The following is a 22034-nucleotide window of genomic DNA, read 5'->3' as shown; positions in this document are numbered from 1 at the left end:
TAATATGTTTAAAATAATGTATAAGATCAAAAAGAATTCTGAAATATGGTATTTTGTTTTAGAATTTAAATATTCCTTTCAATATCCAGAAGTATAGTTCTTGACATCTAGTGGGGAAGAAATGAGTTTGAATCCTGCTCCATTCTGTAATTCTAGGCAAAGTCACTTAACTTCTTTCAGATTCAGTTTCCTCATTTGTAAAGTGGACACAATGCTGTGAAGTTGAAAGAAGATTATGTAAAGTGCTTTGCAAACCTTAAAACTTACATAAATATTAGCAATTGTTATGTTGAAAGGTCACTATTAAAACAAATGAAATAAGCAAGATTAAATTGGCAATTATTTATTTTAACAATAAAAAATTATTTTGTGACAAGATTTTTCTTCATGAAAAATATAAGCATTACCGAAATTTATATTACTAAGTTAGTTTACTTATTCTCTTTCTCATTTTCCTTTCTAGTAGGAAAAAAAACACTATTTCTTTTCACTCTCATGAAAGAGTCTTTCAAATCACTATTGATCAGAGAAATGCAAATTAAGACAACTCTGAGATATCATTACACACCTGTCAGATTGGCTAAGATGATAGAAAAAATAATGATGAATGTTGGAGGGGCTGTGGGAAAACTGGGACACTGATGCATTGTTGGTGGAGTTGTGAAAGAATCCAACCATTCTGGAGAGCAATCTGGAATTATGCCCAAAAAATTATCAAACTGTGCATACCCTTTGACCCAGCAGTACTACTACTGGGCTTATATCCCAAGGAAATACTAAAGAAGGGAAAGGGACCTGTATGTGCCAAAATGTTTGTAGCAGCCCTTTTCATAGTGGCTAGAAACTGGAAAATGAATGGATGTCCATCAATTGGAGAATGGTTAGGTAAATTATGGTATATGAATGTTATGGCATATTATTGTTCTGTAAGAAATGACCAACTGGAGGAATACAGAGAGGCTTGGAGAGACTTACATCAACTGATGCTGAGTGAAACGAGCAGAACTAGGGGATCACTATACACTTCAACAATGATACTGTATGAGGATGTATTCTGATGGAAGTGGATATCTTCAACCTAGAGAAGAGCTAATCCAATTCCAATTGATCAATGATGGACAGAATCAGCTACACCCAGAAAAGGAACACTGGTAAATGAGTGTAAACTGTGAGCATTGTTTTTTTTTGTTTGTTTGTTTGTTTTTGTTTTGTTTTGTTTTGTTTCTCTTCCCAGATTATTTTTACCTTGCGATTACAATCCTTCCTTTGCAACAACAACAACAACAAAAAAATTCGGTTCTGCACATATATATTGTACCTAGGATATACTATAAGATATTTAATATGTATGGAAATGCCTGCCATCTAGGGGAGGGGGTGGAGGGAAGGAGGGGAAAAATTCGGAACAGAAGGGAGTACAAGGGATAATGTTGTAAAAGAAAATTACCTATGCATATGTACTGTCAAAGAAAATGTTATAATTATAAAAATTAATAAAAAAACAAAATAAAAAAACTATTTCTTTTCATGTTAAATTATATTTTAGTTTTTTAAAAGATATAATACTGTCTTTTCTATTATTATTAACATCAGCAACACTAGATAACTAGACTTATGCCTTTAACATTTCAAATTATATTTCAAATATTTTAATTGAGAAAATTACTTAAAGCTCAAACATAACAGATGAAAAGGAGAATTATTGGTCATCATGATATAAATACAATGACATAATGTTTTTCAAATTATCTTCTTGAAATATTTTTGCGAAAGCTAACCCTATCACCAAAATGTCCTACTACTTAGAATTATTAAATAACATTAAACTTTAATCATTTCAAAAAACTCTTAATAGGCAAGCTACTATATACTTACTCATTAAGTATTAGATCAGGTGCAAAATATAGCATTTGACTATTGACGTGTTTATATGATCTCCACCCCAATCCAAACACCATTAGACTCATCCAAGAATACTGAATAAGGGTTATCTGATCATCAATATGTAAGTTACGGAATCCTAGAAATCAAATGCAAAAATTAATATAGGCCAAACATAATTTCATTATGTAAGAACTAAAAAAATACTTTGAGTTCTTATCAAGTTATGTGAGTAGTATAGTAATAAAATTATCAATCTTATTTCACAAACTATGATATTACAATAGCAAATGTCAATTACTAATAAATCCAATTGAAAAATAAATACAGAAATGAGAGTAAATCACATGTACCTTAAACTCATCTGTCAACTTGTTAATATTTTGATAATTGAATTTTAATAAAATTGGTTTCCTTTGTAAAAAAAAAAAAAAAGAAAAAAAGAAATGAGAGTAATTTTGAGTTAGTCATTATTATTTTATTTATATTGTTTATTAAAATTACTTTATTCAAACTCAAGATTCAAATCTATTTACAAAAGATGTGTTCCAAGTATTGTCCCAAAATTTTGGAAAACAAAAACTTGCCACCCCCAACTATTAGTGGTGAACAAAATGGAGTGATTCATTTTTTGATGATATTAGATTTCCCATCAAGGAGTGATCTCTGGGAAGGAACTGTTGATATCTGCTCATAAATTTAAAATACCTCCCATTTCTAAAGGAGGAGTATACAAGAAGAAACGAGTTTTGGATCTCTTTGTATATGTGTTTTGATCCAATCCAAAAGGGAAGATGTTGGGAAATAAAGAAAAACATTCAAAAGGGTAGGAGGAAGTAATTTCTCAGAACCAGAAAATACAATAGCATTTCATGGAAGTGACAACTTCTTTGACTTTCTTACTTTACCTTGCTTTCAAACCCAATTATTCTGTGTTGATATATGGCATGTGTTATTGTTCAGTTGCTTTTTAGTCATGCCCTACTCTTCCTGACTCAATTTGGGATTTTTCCTGATAAAGATAATGGAATTGTTTACCATTTCCTTATCCAACTCCTTTGACAAATGAGGAAACTGAAGAAAAGCAGGTTGAATGATTTGCCTAGGATCATTACACTAGAAGCCAGATTTGAACTCAGGAAGACAAGTCTTCCTGACTCTAGATCTGGCACTCTCCACTGACCCACCCAGCTGCTCCTTACATGATATAAATTGCCTTTATTTATATGAAACCAACCAGTATTAAGATTTTCCCCTGTAAACATATCTTACTTTACATGATAGACACATCTTTAAGAAGTATGTAAAATGAAATTTTAAAGCACCAAAGGAAAGCTGATCCTTAAGACATGCTAAGGTATTTTTAAATGAATATGCACCTTTTAACTTTGTTTTGAAATTCTGGATTTTCACAAAACTAAGGTCTAGGGAGATTAAATAACTTGGTTACTTGTGGCGACTGCATTAGCATCCTGGATACCTTAGAATCAGCTGGAGTCAGGATAAACAAAAGTCTTTATTCTTGGTCTTTAGCAGTAGAAGTGAAGGGGATGGACACTTAGGATCTCCACTTCACCTCTTCGTCCCCTGCCCAGAGTAAGCCTGGCTAGTCTCATTCCACCTCCTACAATTTTCTGAATACACAAAACGATTGGGCCAGCACAGGATAGTGGGAAGGGATATTTTCCAAACATATTCTTATAGAGAATTGTCCAATCAGTAATGAGCCTCAAGTGCTCAATTGTCCGACTTCAGTGCATTGACTCAAGAGTTTCAGCCCTTTACAATTAATATTATACAGTGACCACAAAACTGGGTCAGGATTTGAATGCAGGCCCTCCCACTACAAGTGCTTTTTCTACCCTACTAAAATTTTATTTCTCTTTTTGGGTTGTTTATATATTATATTACATGAAAACTACCATAATTATAGGAAGTAAGATTTGAATAAGAAGACTATAAAAGAAGATAACATGTCTGTTGATACCACCAGGTACAAATTCATTACTTTCAAAAATAGCTCTATTTATTATCAGCAATTATGACACTGCCTGAAAATGTTCCCTGTGGGAAACAATTTCATAATTTTTAAATACTTTACCTTGTATTTAACATATGTTTTTTATGTTTTTGCATTGAGGTGACTTATTTGATACTTTTAATGGTAAGCAATGTAATTTAAGTCTTCCACTTGCTATAATTCTAGTTCTTAGTGTACATGTTCTACACTTTATTGAATTTAAATTTTTTGTGCATTTTTTGGTCACCATATCTAAAATAAGAATAACTTTTATTATACAACAGCAAAGCTAAAATTTCTTAAAGTACTATAAATTTTGAATATTTCCAAAGTATCATTATTTACAGTCTTATCTGCAAAATTGCATAGAATGAGTACTACTGCAATTTCTTTCCTTTTTACAGTATTTATCATTGATAAGTTGGGCATTGCTAAATTAATTTCAACATTTCAAATATAGTAACATATTATTCCCTTAACTATAATATTATATATTACTATATGCCTACACAAAGAAGGAAATACTGAGATCAGATTCCCCTTGAGGATAATGATCAGGTAAAAATACATTTGGATTGATGGTCAAAGTAAAAAGACTTTCTGTAGAGAGGTGATTAATGACTACTGTTTAACCATGAATAGAGAAACATATCTTTTCTTCATAAGTAATTTGACCTGTTAATTTCAAAAAGGAACACTGTTAAAAGGTTCCCAAGGTCAAATATTATAGAAAAAAAACTTTAAAAGATACAATTCTCAAGATGACTTGTGACTTTCCCCCATATTATATCTATCGTATATATGCACACACATGTGCACATGTTTCCATGTGCACACACACATATGGAAAACATGGACTACTATTATCACTGGCCTAAATACTATTTAGTTAGGGCAAATATTGTCTGGATTATCCATTTACCAGTGCACTGTTTCTAGAAAACCAGAATTTGGATAAAGTAAAGCTCTGGATATGAAAAGAGTATTTTGATATGTGAGTACCTGATTAACTATAAGCTACGAAGTAAACAAGTAAGCAATAAAGAAGTTATAGATTTTCAAGATAATAATAATAAAAAAGATAATGTTTCACAATTTTGGCTCTTGCTATGGTCATAAGTGAATAAAAACAGTAGCAAAAATGTGAAATAAATACAAGAACAAAAGGATACATGCCATCAAAATTTGTTGGAAAATGTTAAGTTGATCAGTAATAGGGAAATGATATTCAGTAATCTAGGTAATTCGGTTATCTAAGGCAGTAACAAAAACTGTCATCATGGTATTTGGAAAAATATTTCTGAAGAGGTTAAGAAAATGATATATTAAAGTCCCACTTATATTTTAATTAATTATCATATTATGCAACATTCATATATATATATATGTATATATATTTATATATATACTTATATATATGGCTTTTCAGTCATTTCTATCAACTTTATTGGATTACTTCAATTTTTTAGAAGAATTTTAAGGTACTTTGATCAGGGACTCAAGATTCTTTTTTTTCTAGAATGATTTCAATTTTTTTGATTTGACAGAAAACTCTTATTATAAATACATAATTATGCAAAGTCTCTGGCATATTTGATTTCTGTCTTTGGAATATTTATAGGAGGACATAGAGAAAAGACAGATACGAAACTAGATGGATTATGACCTGAAACATCAGGATTATCCATGTTTAAGAGACCATAGACAAATTAAAATATCAAAGGAACACTCAAAATGAGGAAACAGTCTTTTTGTATTATTCCTTGGTCATGTCACATGTGGAATATTTTTATCTACCTGCCAAGAGAAAAGTTGAGTTAGTTCTGGAAATTGAAAGTCTAGCTCTGGTGTTAAACATAACCTGGGAATGTGGCTAAGCAAACAGCCCAAAGAGACATTATTCACCTGGAAGGAAGCTTTGTGAAGATATCATAAGAAAGAACATCAAAATTTTGCAGTTCTTTAGTTATGAGTTGCCTTGGCTAACTCATTCCACTCTCACTATAGTTTCTTTCCATGGATAAATATGTGCATTTGTGTCAGACTGTATTTTAGGTTTATTGAGGGAATGTTTTGCAATAACTGTTATTATTATGCCTTCTTACTGAATGGCTCTGTTTTGAGTTAATTGTATCTATGGCGTGATTGTTAATGGGAAGCACACTAGTAGAAGCTGAGGAGCTATTGCTTTAAGAGAGGGCATCCATAGGTGTCCTTGAACCTCAAAATAGTGGCTACCCTCTAGAGGCCCACACCATGAGTAAAAGTTGCCCAGAAGATATGTTACATGTGTGTGTGTATATACATTTCCATATACACATACACCACTATAAGTTGATATTTACTGCATATAATTTTATATGAACATACATACACATCCTACTATAATTAAAAATAAGGCCAAGAAAGAAGACAGAAGGTTGATTTAAAAGATATATTAGGAATTAGCCAAGTTATAATGATATAATGAGAAGTATCAAGACGACTGGGGATAATTCAGGCTAATATAGATTCTAAATATAGCTTTCAAACATTTGAATCCATTTATCCAGGCAAAGTGTTTCACAAATCATTTACCTAGTTGATTTCTATTTGCCACTATTAAAAATCTTTCACTACAATGGGAAGAGACTAATGCTGATTTTGATGATATATACTAATGAGATTTCATAATTACTTTTTTTTTTTTTTCCCTGAGGCAACTGGGGAAAAGTGACTTGCCCAGGACCACACCGCTCAGAAGTGTCAAGTGTCTGAGGCCAGATTTGAACTCGGGTCCTCCTGACTTCATGGCTAGTGCTCTATCCACTGCGCCACCTCTGTCATATACAGAGAGATTATATAATCTTCTCTTTAGAGATAAAGAAACTGAGTCATACAAAAATTAAGTGATTTGCTTAGGTCATATAAATTCTTGTGCTAGATTAGAATTTGTATGTCCTGGAATGTGACTTGACAACACAGCATTCTATCAAGCAAGATGCAAAAATTTGGTTACTGTCATATTCTAAACATTAAGGTAACATCAAGATAACATAATTGATGGACCACCTGGAAGATATTCTTTTGAATCAAAGGAGTGAGTGTTATAACTGGGTAAAAGAAATATAACTATGGAGAAACAAAGAGGAAAAAAATGTTTGTTGGTATAAGAATGTCTATGAAGCTAGTACAAACCCTAGGACATTAACAATGCAAAACAGGAAAAATAATACAGGTTAAATTGGATAACAGGTAAACTAGAACAATTCTTCCAGAACTCTTTTAATGGAGGAGTTATTTTTCACTTTCCCAATATGAAAAAAAGATCCCTGGAAATGAGGTAGTTATAGTATTCATTTTAATCTGTCTTATTTCTACTAGTTAAGTGACTTGTCTCCAGTAGATATACCTTCCATTTATAAAACCCTCTCAAATAGAAATGCTCAAAAGACTTGGTAAGAAGATAGTACTAATAAGTACTAATATGTATAAGAAGATAGTAATAAGTATGAATTTTGAAAATCAACTAATCTGCATCGACAGGTCAAGTGGTAATATTTGCAGAATAATATATGACAACAATTAAGAGCTCAAAATTAACTCAAATTCATAAGTGGGTACATATTAATTTTATTTTTAGTTCCTTGTTCCTCTTCCTCCATTCTTCCTTTACTTCTTCCTCATCTGCCACATAGGGCAGCCAACAAGATGTCTTTTTTTTTTTTTTAACATGTATTTCTTGCTTTATCATTTTATTTTTGGGTCCTTAAAAGTCTTTTGAGGACAGAAAAGAAAAACATACTCATTCGCTAAGGGTAGTATACAAAGTAGGAATTTTCAGTATTTGTTTATTATCCCTTGGATTAATCTATTTAATATTGGGGGAGAACAAAAAAAAATCAAAACATTCTCCATTGCCATACAACTGCCCTCTTCCTTGCTCCTACCTAGTAAGGCAGCAATTACTCAGCTATTGTATGACAATTTAAAAATTTTATACTTAACATTTTTCTTCTTACCTATTAAGGCTTTAAATATTTACCTAAAAGGTCTTTTAATCTCCAGTGCCTGGCACATGATAGGTACTTACTTAAATTCTTGTTGAATTTAATTTACTAAATTTATAGAAATCTACTTTGACATTGGAGGCCCTTTAAAATTTGATCTAATTACTAGTCTTATCCTTTTATTGTTCCCCTATGCTTAAACAAGATCTGTATTTTCCAAACACACCAAACACTATATGGTTTATTACTTCCAAGCTCCTTACCATTATTCTATATGGAATGTTCTCTTCTCCACCAACTTTTGAAATTCTATGCATTCTCAAAAGCTTTTTTCAAATGCTACTTACTTCAAGAAACTTTTTTTTTTAATTCCCCCAATGTAGTATAGAGATAAAATCACTGACTTTAAAGTCAGTCACAAGAATGGCCATGTTCAAGTCCTGTTTGATACTAGCTGTTAATTCAGATCTACTTTCCTTAACTTTTTTTGAATTGAGCCTCAATTTCTTCATTTGTATAAGTTGAGATAATAATACTTGTATGAGTCATCTAGCAGAACTGTTGTGAGGACACCATTTTGTAAACTTTCACGTATTATATAAGCATGAATTATTATTATTATTATTATTATTATTATTATTATTATTATTATTATTATTATTATTAGCACTGAATACAATGCTCATTCTTAGAAGAGAACATTCTCATCTTGACACCTATAGCACTTGGTTTATAAGAGGTATTCGAAAGAATACCAAAGTTTCAGCCATTTCTCTGTAGTTTTGCAAATGCTTTAGATACTACTGATCTGAAAGGTAGCACGGCCCAGTGGATAATGTGGATAAAGTGAATAATAATTTGCCTTCCTAATTCGGAGTCAGGAAGACCTAGATTAAAATGCTATTTCAGACACTAGTTATATGTTCTTGAGCATTCATAAACCCTTCAAGTCTCTTCAATATAATGTGAATTAAATAACACACTGTAAAGGGATGCTTTAAGAAGTAAAACAATGCTTTTCAAACCTTAAATCTCCATGATAATTATTGGTGATCACAAAATCCCAAGATTTTAAAGCTAGAAGTGTTTTAAAGATTATAGAGTCTAGATTCAATCTGAGGATTTTTAATTCCAAATCCAGTATTCTCTCCACTGGGCATAATAAATCTACACAATTAGGATGATTATGATGATTATAATAACAATTTATGCCATGAAGACTTTTTGGTGGAAGGTATTCTTATTCAGGGAGGCATTTACTAGGTAGCTGCAAATGTCCCTGATAACTCTAAATTTATGAAATTTGATGTTAGCCTATTAATAAAGATCTCCCCAACTGTTCTTTTGCATATCCTGCATCTATAATTCTAACTATTCTCTTTTCCCATGTTGAGATTACTAGCAGTTCATAATAAGGCAATCACATAGCTTACATCTGTTAGTGCTATGGGCCTGATCTTCATAGCAACAAATACATTGAAATCACTCAGCAGGGTGATTTGAAATTTGAAAACAAATTGAAATTTGAAAACAAATACAATGAAATCACTCAGACACTGTGAGTCAAGATCCACAAGCTCTCCAGCCAATTATCTGGATAGGGGTCTCCTGTCATTGTCCATTCTCTATATATCCAATATGAACTTAGCTATATAAATATGTATTTACCTCATAAACATTCAACAAATATTAGTTCTAAGATTCTGTACTTGAATACCTTTATTTACTCAACATGTAATGTACTTAATGAATATTCCATGCTCTTGTTTCAATTTCTTTCCTTTTAACCAACCTTCCTCTAGTTCAGTGTCACTCATTAACTGCTAAACACTATAACAAACACAGTCAGGGGCCATGCTCTTTAAATAGCACAAGGGGGATAATTATTAATTGTTGACACATGCAGGAACATTATGTCTTTCCTTAATAGCTATTTGCCCTCTCCCACCATTTTCAACCTTAACATCTACTTGTCCAATTTTACCTTTTCTGTTTCTCTCTACATAGCCTAAGCTTCTGCCAAACTGTACTGATCAGTGTTCCTTAGGGTTATCTTTCACTTTCTGGCACTGTTCTTTTGCTCATATAAATTCCTGTCTGAAATATATCTTTCCCTACTCTACTAATAGAATTTATATCTGTCCTTTAAAGCCCAGGTCAAATGCTTTATTAGTATATCTTCCTAAAATCCTCTCCATCTTCCAGATTCAAATAAGGAGATAATGACATTTTCTTCATTAGACTTAACACTGTACTCTTGGCCTCTTTGATGTGCTTTTCATATATTATTTTGTATCATAATTATTTCTCTATCTGCCATATACTCTTACAAGGCCATAAATGCAATAGGGACTGAAATTATATATAATACAAATTCTTTTATCTCTCTTAATATACAGTTAACAGTAGCTTTATATTTGGTGAACTAAATTGCTACTGATACAATACAATTTAAGTGCTTGGTGAAATTCTTCAATATGAAAATGATCTATTGGGAATGATGAAACTGAGATAATAACAGAAAATGAGTGGATTTCCTCCATTCCATTTAGATTCAACTTTAGATAATCACCAGAGAAAGAAGGCCTCATTGCCAGGCAAAAATATCCACCAGTTTCAGTCATTTGACATATGACTAAAAATTAAATAGTACATTATTATTTAAGGACATAAATCCTTATAACTCATCTCATTAACCCATACATACAAAAGTGCATTAAAGAGTGTATAAGGAGGATGTTTAGCTTAAATAGTTCATCAAATATGACAAGAAATCAAACATAGTGTTTTCCAAATTCTATCTAGCTACTTGGGTGAACATTTTCAATTTTCCCTGTATTTATTCAGTAAACAAGCTTGGCAATGTAATACATTTCTGTGTGCTTACCTCTTTTAATAGGCTTGTCTATGTGTATGACCCCAATACATTCTGGGGATGTGGAACTGTACTTGGCTGGAAATCTCTGAGAATGACTACAAGAACTGAGACAGTTTAAATGTGACATAACTTTCTTTAAATGGCATACTGGAACATGTTATTTGTATTTCAGGTTGCTTATTAAAGAGGTCAGCCCATCAAAAATTGTAATCCCGACATAATCAATGTCGGGTGAGGCTATTCACCAGGATGAGACTGTTCTCCTGCCTGGTATTTCTCAGGACTAGATCTATCTGTAACAACTTCGATGAAGGTAATAAAATGCTGTCAATAAGAGTGTTAATTTATTTCCATGTAATTTCTGGGACTTTCCTTTCTAATTTACTGGATCTGATCAAAACTAATTCAATTAAACTTTAAAATGGACAGAAACAATGAAAATTAGATAACATTTTTACATAATTTTAATAAAAATCATCTTTGAGCTCTATGCTGATAAAATTCTCTTTCATAGCTTTTTGTCTATGTATTAAGCTAATTTGATGTAATGCTTAGTTTTAGTCTTTTAGATTTAGTCTTAAGAACCCTCAGTACAAACCACAACTCTCATACTTACAAGCTATATGATCTCCATTACTTTACCTTCAGTTGCTCAACAGGAAAATGCAGGTAATAATACCTGTAAGTACCTACTCATGACACTGTTGTAAGGAACAAAGTAGATAATGGATGTAAAAAACTTAGCAAGCCTTAACATATGATCTAAAAAACTACTCTTTGATATATTTCCTCTATGCCATGAAACACACGCGCGCACACACACACACACACACACACAAACAACTTTTAGGAATAGCCAAGTGATCACCTTACATCTTCAGCCATTATATTGTTTTGTATACCAGAAAGGAATTCAAAAAAGGGACAACAGATAAGTCAAATTGTACAAATATAGTACATATAATTCTTCAATTCCAAAATACAAGAATATCTAACATTTTCTTCATTTCTTATGCAATAATAAAAATTCTCTTTATTACATCTGTATTATATGGTAATTTTGGTACATCTACTAGGTTTTAAAGAATTAGTATGACTTTGTATTGCTTAAAAATTGCTTTGTAAAAATCATTATCATGTAACAAGGCATGAATCACTTTCAGGTGCCAAGGCTTTCTTCAGTTATTGTGAGTAAAAAAAGAGTTGTTTATATGGTTATTTAAATACATAAGTAAGTTGCTAATAACTGAACATTGCTTTCATTTGATAACTTTTAGTGTTTCGTGTGACCTCTTTTCAGATCCCAGTAACCTGGTATATAAAACTTTCTAGTAACTAGCATCTGTAGCAGTTTCAACTGGATAGCTGAATTGTATTTTAAAATAATGTTACTTTGACTATGAAAGATAATGTAAAATACTGATTTGCATATGTGGGAAAATTTTGGTTATCATCATTTCCTCACAAAGAAACTAATTACAATATAGCAAAATAGAATTTTAAAAATTAAGCACCTGTTTGTAAATAAGAGAAAATGATTCTTCAAACATTTTACTAGTATTGTGCTAATTATATTTTTTGTGAAAGTCATATAACTTTAGTTAATCATTTAAAATTATAAAAAAATAAGACCTTGAGAGGTTAGCTAATTGGACAAAGAACCAATATTGGTAAGATAGTAAGCATTAGAGTTTAGGACTTTTGATTTTCCATTTAAAATTTTTTTAAACCAACTATAGATAGATACTTTTGTTATCAATGGGATCAAAAACATTCTACAAATATTGGTTTGACATTCTTATTTTTCAGGTGGAAAAAATGAAGAGTAAATATATTCTTTCCTGCTCTGTTTCTATTAATAAGAATGTTATGGTGGGAATTAAAGAATTCTGACTTTGGTCACCCTATAAACAATACTTCTCTATTAAAACATTGAATTCCATTCATCTTTATTTCTTAAGTATGTTGAAACTACAATTTTACAAATAAGAATAAAATCTATAAAGGGTTGTTTTTCAAAAAACATTTGATATGAATAACAATTTTCTTTTTACTTGATACTCTCTTGAAATTTCATTAATAATTCATGTATTCTAGTGTTTTCCAAATTAATATATTCCCTGGACATCTTAGGCCTTGAAATATCTAGTAGACTTCATTAATTCTGATCCAGGGAGTTTAGGGGGTTGGAATTCTCCTGGAATATAAGCAAAATTGAGAGAACATAGGGAAAAATCAAAGTTATTGTTACATAAAATTTACATATGTAAATATTTTAACAGATATAATTTTTTAAATGTGTCAAAAATTTCAGTAGCATAGAAACTTTCTAGCACTGTCCTTATTCATATTGTACTGAAAAATATGATTCTAGGTCACATCATTTGATGATTGCTGGTATAATAGTTTACATGTGTTGAGGGAGGAAAATGCTTGATAATTATGTTTTTAGATTAAAATTGTTTTTTTAATTCAAGTTTGTTGGATCTAAAGTATTTTAATGGGGTTAATTATGCACAAGGCATAGGAGAGTCAGGTTTGTTTAAAGGTTTATATTTGGAGAAAAGAAGGAAGTTAGAAAAATTTTATTTCCTTTTCTATTTATAGGTATAAGGGAAGTATAACTGCATTATGTCTTTTTATATCATGCAGTCCAAAATAAAAACAATCCAGGAGAAAACTACCTGTTCTGCTGCTGCTGCTGCCATGATTCTCTCACCAACTATGTTCCTTTGTGACTCTGTTGGGGAAACTTGAGCACTTATTCTCTTATTATGATAATTTAACCTGGTTCAGAGTACTGGGAGCAGATGGACTATTCTGTTCTTTGTTTAGGCACAGATCTGACTGCAGCCTTAGTATTATTAAAGATCATCTTAGAGTTTTGGAAACTGCCTTATTTTAGGAAATAATTTTCTTTATTGATTTCCATTTCTTAGTTTTTAAAAACTCCTAGTTCATTATGAAAATGTTTAATTTGTTTTGCAAGTAAATATTTAAACTCATTTTAACTACTTTTACCTAAATGAGTATGAACTCCTGATAAACTGGAATTTAAAAAAATTTTAGACTTGTAATCAATTCATATTAATCTTTTCCTTCCCTGAACTCCTATCACACTTAAATGTAGAAATACAAAGTCTGACTCTGGATTATAAGTTACTTAATGTTACCCTCTTGTTACTCTCTAACATGTATAATTCTTGACCATTCAAGAGAATAGTAAGCAACTCATAAACAAAGATGACCCTTCTCATTCTTTTATATCCACTGTGACATCCAGTACATCCAGTAGGCACACTTCAGACAGTTAATAAGTACTTGATTAAATCTATCATCTGTTATCTAATTATGAAGTTGATTGCATAAACTTTTTATTTAACAACATATTGATATAACTAACAGGCACAGCAAATTTTAGATTATTTTTCATCATATATAAATTATTTTTACCTGGCAGTGATTTAGACCACTTGACTACTGAAAGGAGTTGCCTCTCGGCTAGTTGGTTTAGGCAGGTCAGCAAAGAACTGGATGTTTCAGGTTTTGTGTTGTCATAGCCTGCATAGATAACATCCGGCTCAATGCTCAGTAGCAGGTTGATCAGTGGAGAAATCAACTGAACTTCTTGATTTGGCGAAAAAGTGATTCTCTGTGTTAGAGCTTGGCTTTCATTTGGAAGGCCCACTGGTTGTGGTAGAGCAACACCATCCAGTGCTCTCATAACTCTGACTTTATTGAATTTTTTAAATTTCCGACCTAAAAAAGAAACACACACATAAACTTAAAAGTGTAATTAATTGCATTCATATAAAATACAACATTTCAAGAAGTATTCAAGTATAACAATAGCATGGTACATGATAATTTTTTGAGTTTATAAAAACAGAATTATAGTTGTTAGGTGGAATATTATTTTCTCTACTTTTTTCCCACCAAAAGTCAATAATATTTTTCTTCCCATTTACTTTTTTTCTCCTTTCTATTCCACTGAATCTTCTTTTTTCCCCTCCTAAGCAGAATATAGTTAAACTGAATACAAAAATCTATATATGATTTGACCAGGGCAATGGAGAGAACCATCATTAATACAATGCCTTGCACTATAACCTAGATTATATCACTATTTTGTTCATTCTCTCACAATCCAAGGATCCTTTTCAGGACAATTTTTATTTTCCTATATTTTTCTAATTGTAATGATGAATTTTTTGAGCCTACACATGGGACTTTACATTCAACACTTAAATTTAATAATTTGGGAGCATGGGCAATGTGGAAATTTTTTGCTATGAACTGTGAAACTATGTATCGAAGATTTTTTTTTTCTTTTTAAAAATCTGCTTAGTCCCCCAACCAAAAATTAAACTCGAAATACAAAAATTAAAAGGAGAAATCAATAAAATTGTAAGTAAAAAAACTATTGAATTAATAAATAAAACCAAGAGTTGGTTTTATGAAAAAGCCAATAAAATAGATAAACCTTTGGTAAATTTGATCAAAAAAAAGAAAGAGGAAAATCAAATTGATAGTCTTACAAATGAAAAGGGGGATCTTTCCACCAATGAAGAGGAAATTAGAGAAATAATAAGGAGTTACTTTGCCCAACTTTATGCCAATAAATTTGATAACTTAAGTGAAATGGAAGACTTTCTCCAAAAATATAGGCTCCCTAGATTAACAGAGGAGGAGATAAATTGCTTAAATAGTCCCATTTCAGAAAAAGAAATAGAACAAGCTATTAATCAACTCCCCAGGAAAAAATCCCCAGGGCCAGATGGATTCACATGTGAATTCTACCAAACATTTAAAGAACAATTAGCCCCAATGTTATATAAATTATTTGAAAAAATAGGGGATGAAGGAGTCCTACCAAACTCCTTTTATGACACAGACATGGTACTGATACCTAAACCTGGTAGATCGAAAACTGAGAAAGAAAATTATAGACCAATCTCCTTAATGAATATTGATGCTAAAATCTTAAATAAGATATTAGCAAAAAGACTTCAGAAAATCATCTCCAAGATAATACACTATGATCAAGTAGGATTTATTCCAGGAATGCAGGGCTGGTTTAATATTAGGAAAACTATTAATATAATTGACCATATTAATAATCAAATTAATAAGAACCATATGATCATCTCAATAGATGCAGAAAAAGCATTTGACAAAATCCAACATCCATTCCTACTAAAAACTCTTGAGAGTATAGGAATAAATGGATTATTCCTTAGAATAATCAGGAGTATATATTTAAGACCGTCAGTAAGCATAATATGCAATAGAAATAAACTGCAACCTTTCCCAGTAAGATCAGGAGTGAAACAAGGTTGCCCACTATCACCATTACTATTCAATATAGTACTAGAACCGCTAGCCTCGGCAATAAGAGCCGAGAAAGAGATTCAAGTTATTAGAGTAGGAAATGAGGAAATTAAACTATCACTTTTTGCAGATGACATGATGGTATACTTAGAGAACCCCAAAGACTCTGCGAAAAAGCTACTAGAAATAATTCAAAATTTCAGCAAAGTGGCAGGATACAAAATAAATCCACATAAATCCTCGGCATTTTTATATATCACTAACTAAATGCAACAGCAAGAGATACAAAGAGAAATTCCATTCCAAACAAATGTTGAGAGTATAAAATATTTGGGAATCCATCTACCAAAGAAAAGTCAGGAATTATATGAGAAAAATTACAAAACACTTGCCACAAAAATAAAATCAGATTTAAATAATTGGAAAGACATTCAGTGCTCTTGGATAGGCCGAGCGAATATAATAAAGATGACAATACTCCCCAAACTAATCTATTTATTTAGTGCTATACCAATCAGACTCCCAAGAAACTATTTTAATGACCTAGAAAAAATAACAACAAAATTCATATGGAAGAATAAAAGGTCAAGAATTGCAAGGGAACTAATGAAAAAAAACTCAGAGGAAGGTGGTCTAAGTGTACCTGATCTAAAGATATATTATATAGCAGCAGTCACCAAAACCATTTGGTATTGGCTACGAAATAGACCGGTAGATCAGTGGAACAGATTAGATACAAAGGAAAAAAAGGGTACATCTATAGCAATCTAATCTTTGACAAACCCAAAGATTCCAACATTAGGGATAAAAATTCATTATTCGGAAAAAACTGTTGGGAAAACTGGAAATTAGTATGGCAGAAATTAGATATGGATCCACACTTAACACCATATACCAAGATAAGATCAAAATGGGTCCATGATTTAGGCATAAAGAGGGAGATAATAAATAGATTAGAGGAACAGAGGATAATCTACCTCTCAGACTTGTGGAGGAGGAAGGAATTTATGACCAGAGGAGAACTAGAGATCATTATTGATCACAAAATAGAAGATTTTGATTACATCAAACTAAAAAGTTTCTGTACAAATAATACTAATGCAAACAAGATTAGAAGGGAAGTAACAAATTGGGAAAATATTTTTAAAAACAAAGGTTCTGACAAAGGTCTCATTTCCAAAATATATAGAGAACTGACCATAATTTATAAGAAACCGAACCATTCTCCAATTGATAAATGGTCAAAGAATATGAACAGACAATTCTCAGAGGAAGAAATTGAAACTATATCCACTCACATGAAAGAGTGTTCCAAATCACTACTGATCAGAGAAATGCAAATTAAGACCACTCTGAGATACCACTACACACCTGTCAGATTGGCTAAGATGACAGGAACAAATAATGACAAATGTTGGAGGGGATGTGGGGAAATTGGGACACTAATACATTGCTGGTGGAGTTGTGAAAGAATCCAGCCATTCTGGAGAGCAATCTGGAATTATGCCCAAAAAGTTATCAAACTGTGCATACCCTTTGACCCAGCAGCGCTACTACTGGGATTATATCCCAAAGAAATACTAAAGAGCGGAAAGAGACATATATGTGCCAAAATGTTTGTGGCAGCTCTTTTTGTTGTAGCTAGAAACTGGAAGATGAATGGATGTCCATCAGTTGGAGAATGGTTGGGTAAATTGTGGTATATGAAAGTTATGGAATATTATTGCTCGGTAAGAAATGACCAGCAGGAGGAATATAGAGAGGCCTGGAGAGACTTAAATCAACTGATGCTGAGTGAAATGAGCAGAACCAGAAGATCACTGTATACTTCAACAACAATACTGTATGGGGATGTATTCTGATGGAAGTGGAAATCTTCAACATAAAGAAGATCCAACTCACTTCCAGTTGATCAATGATGGACAGGGGTAGCTGCACCCAGAGAAGAAACACTGGGAGGGGAATGAAAATTGTTAGCACTAATATCTGTCTGCCCAGGTTGCATGTACCTTCGGATTCTAATGTTTATTGTGCAACAAGAAAATGATATTCGCACACATGTATTGTACCTAGACTATATTGTAACACATGTAAAATGTATGGTATTGCCTGTCGTCGGGGGGAGGGAATAGAGGGAGGGGGGGTAATTTGGAAAAATGAATACAAGGGATAATATTATAAAATATATATATATATATATAAAATCTGCTTAGTGAGAGGAACAGGTTAATTTAATTTTATTTTCATAACAACTTTTTATTTTTCAAAATAAATGCAGATAGTTTTTATCATTCACCCGTGCAAACCTTGTGTTCCAAATTCTTCTGTTCTCCTATACAGCAAGTAATCTAATACAGGTTAAACATGCAATTATTTTACAAATATTTCCACATTTAGAAAAATCAGATCAAGAGGGACAAAAAAGAAGAAGAAAAGCAAGCAAACAATAAAACAAAAACAAAAGTGAAAATACTATGTTGTGATCCACATTCAGATCCCATAATTCTCTCTCTGGCTGCAGGTGGCTCTCTCCATCACAAGTCTATTGAAATTGTTCTGAATTCATCATCTTATTGTTGAAAAAGGGCCAAGTCCATCACAGCTGATGATGACATAATCTTGCTGTTGTTGTGAAATGTTCTCCTGGATCTACTCATTTCACTTAGCATCAGTTCATGTAAGTATCTCCAGGCCTTTCTGAACTCAATTTGCTCATCATTTCTTATAGAACAATAATATTCCCTAACATTCATACACCATAACTTATTCAGCCATTCCCCAGGTGATGGGAAGTCACTCAGCTTCTAGTTCTTTTCCACTACAAAAAGGGCTGCTACAAACCCACATGTGAGTTCTTTTCCCTTATGATCTCTTTGGGATAGAGACCCAGTAGAGACACAAGCAGACTTATTTTAAAGAAGGATATTTTGCTATGACATACTACTTTTCATTTTAATATAACTTACTGCTAGCAACAGTATATTTCTGAATTAGAACCCTGGCATTCCATTCCATTGCCAAAGAGTTGATTTAAAGGGGTTAGGATCATTATTGATATTACTATTATTGAGAATGAATGGGAAGTGTTATTTTTAAATGTGTTAAGTGAACAGGATTTAAAGTGGATATCATTGGTATTTTAAGCCATTGAATTCTTAAGACATTTTCTGTGTAAAAAAGAAAAATTCAGCCAGCTAACCTATTTTTGTATAGTTCAAAAGCTAAAAGTGTTTTTTACATTTTTAAATATAGTTTTATTGGAAAATAGCTACGTTCATTCATTTAGATGTTCTTGAAGAGTAGTATTTTATGTAATGCTCTTATAGTTTAGCACTTATTGGTGATGGTTATATCTCTACAGTGTTTTAAGTATCACATGTATAGCTATATCACGACATTTTATTTTTTAATTACTAATGCACAGACATTGTGTCAAAATAAGAAAATAGAAAAAATGTAATAACTTTTTTGAGGTTAAGGATAAGGCTGAAATTTTCCTGAACAAACATCCTCAATCTCTATTATTGAACAGTAAAAGGCTTTGGAAATTAGCTTTTGCTGCAGACTTAATAATGCTTCTTAGTGAATCCAATCTAAAATTACAAGGCAAACCAACAATTATAGGTGCATTTATATTGTGTTAAAGTTAGTTAGATGACAATTAACATTTTTTGACTCATAAGTAATGTCAAGTTGTTTTATAGACTTCCTGTGCTATCAAAAGTTCAAACAAGACAAGAAGCTAAATTTGCTTGCCCCATAAATTTGTAGTGGATGTATTTTCTGAACTCAAACTACAGTTCCAGAAGCCTTTTAATTGGAACTGAAAAACTTTCATCTAATGTTTACCTGGAAATATTTATTTTTCAATATAAAGCAAATGTTAAAAGAAAAGCCTAACATAATTCTCTAAATATTTTCCAAGTGAATATGTTCAATTAAAATCACATGCTTGTGAACTGAATAAAAGTTTGGCAGTACCTATCTGGGTGATAAGATGTTTTCAAACATGAAATATGTAAAATCCCATTAAACACCAGCCTTAACAGATGAGCATTTGCAATTAATTTTGACAAGGAAACACTAACTTTGAATACCAATTAAGAGAAATCTTACCCTTTAAAAATTATTTTCTTCTCATTTGTTGTCGTTCAATCGTATCTTACTCTTTTGTGAATCCATTTGGGATTTTCTTGGAAAGACACTGGAATGGTTTGCCATTTCCTTCTCCAATTCATTTTACAGATGAGGTGAATAGTATTAGGTAGCCTGCCCAGGATCACATAGCTAGTGTCTGAGACTGGAATTGAGCTCAGTTCTTCCTGACTCCAGGCCCAGTGCTCAATCTATTGGGTCACCTAGCTTCCCCCCTAAACTCTTTTCACTAATAGTATATTCAGTTGTAATATTTTATGTTTTTTCAATAAAATTTTATGTATCTCGTTTGCTATCCCTTGTCACTCTTCTACTTTAATTCTACTCCATGACTTGTCTCACTGTTATTTAACCTCCTCCCACCAATGAATCCCTCCATTATCTTCTTCCCCAATCCTTTCCCTCCCTTTTTATCCCATTGCCTTAATCTAGATTGCATTTTATCCCATTGCCTTAATCTAGATACCTTGTTTCATATATATGTATGAATCTGTATATAAATATGAATATAAGTATATAAGTATATAAGTATGAATATGTATATAAATCTGTATACTTTATTCCCCTCTTTATTACCCTTCTTGGTGTATATATTTATAGTGTATTGTTTCCTATTTAATCCATTCCTCATCTCAGTAGGTTTTCAGATTTACCAGTCCTTTTCCTCCTTCCCCATGCCTCTGTCAGTTCTTTATCTGCACCCCATTCATATAGCATAATTACTATTTTTATTTTTTCCTAAACAATTTTCTTAGACAGATCACACTCAGCTCTGATCCAGTTTTTCTTTTGAACTCCCCAATTAAAGATTGAGTTTACATTTACATGTTAAAAAATAAACAATTTGTCCTTGTTGAGTTCTTTAAAACTAATCTTTGATTGAGTTCAGATTTGATTGAGACAAAGTCCTGAAAATCTGTAAGTTTGTTGAACATTCATTTTTTTCCCTTCAAAATTATGGTTAGTTTTGCTGGGTTTGATATTTTTTGCCATAGGCCTAATTCTTTAGATTGTCACTATGTATTGTTCTGGGACCTTTATTGCAGTTGCTGATAAATCCTCTACAATTCTAATTGTAATTCCAGCATATCTGAATTAGGTTTTGTTTTCATTATTGTTTCTTGTAGAATTGTTTTCCTTGATGTTGAGGTTTCAAAATTTGATAATAACATACCTATGTGTTTTCCTTGTAATTTCTCTTTGAGGTGGCAGTCAGTAAATTTTTTTCTCTTTCTACTTTCCCCTCCTGTTCTATAACTCCAGGACAATTTTCTTTTCTTATGTTTTGTATTATTGTGCCAAGAGTTTTTTGTTTTGTTTTTGTTTGGTGGTTTTCTGTTTGTTTTTTTTTGTTTTGGTCACAGCTTTCAAGCAGTATAATTATTTTTATGTTTTCTCTTTTTGTACCATTCTACAGATCTGTTTTTTTTTTTTTTACTAAGATGTTTAATACTCTCTTTTTTTTATTCTTTATAACTTGTTTTGTTATTTCTTGCTGCTATAAGGATAGCATCATTGGCTGCCCCTTGTTACCCAATTCTAATTCTTTTCAAAGAATTCTTTTCTACTTTAAGACTATCTCTTTTTCTAGCTGGTTAACTTTTTTTCCATAATCTTGTTTTTTCTTGGATGTTTATTTTTAGTTTTTTTCCTTCAATCTCTCTCATTTGATGTTTTAAAGTCTTTAAAAAAATTATTCTATAAATCCTTTCTGGGCAGGTAGCCATTAAACATTAGTCTTTGAAATGGAAAAGATTTTTCTGGGGCTTTTTCTTCACTG

At 31.7% G+C, this 22034-nt stretch overlaps 1 protein-coding gene across 1 annotated transcript in view; it reads right to left on the bottom strand.

Annotated features, from left to right (window-relative positions):
• PGR (progesterone receptor) overlaps positions 1-22034 on the bottom strand; it is a 91938-nt gene that overhangs the window by 8077 nt on the left and 61827 nt on the right. Inside the window, exons 4-5 of the mRNA XM_074304442.1 lie at positions 14222-14527; positions 1876-2020 (exon numbers count right to left, since the gene is read on the bottom strand). Of these exons, the coding sequence (XP_074160543.1) occupies positions 1876-2020; positions 14222-14527 (451 nt within the window). The remainder of the gene's footprint in view (positions 1-1875; positions 2021-14221; positions 14528-22034) is intronic.

The sequence above is a fragment of the Sminthopsis crassicaudata genome, chromosome 3 (genome assembly GCF_048593235.1).
Source record: "Sminthopsis crassicaudata isolate SCR6 chromosome 3, ASM4859323v1, whole genome shotgun sequence".
NCBI classification, from domain to species: domain Eukaryota; kingdom Metazoa; phylum Chordata; class Mammalia; order Dasyuromorphia; family Dasyuridae; genus Sminthopsis; species Sminthopsis crassicaudata.
This window is presented reverse-complemented; position numbering and strand designations above follow the sequence as displayed.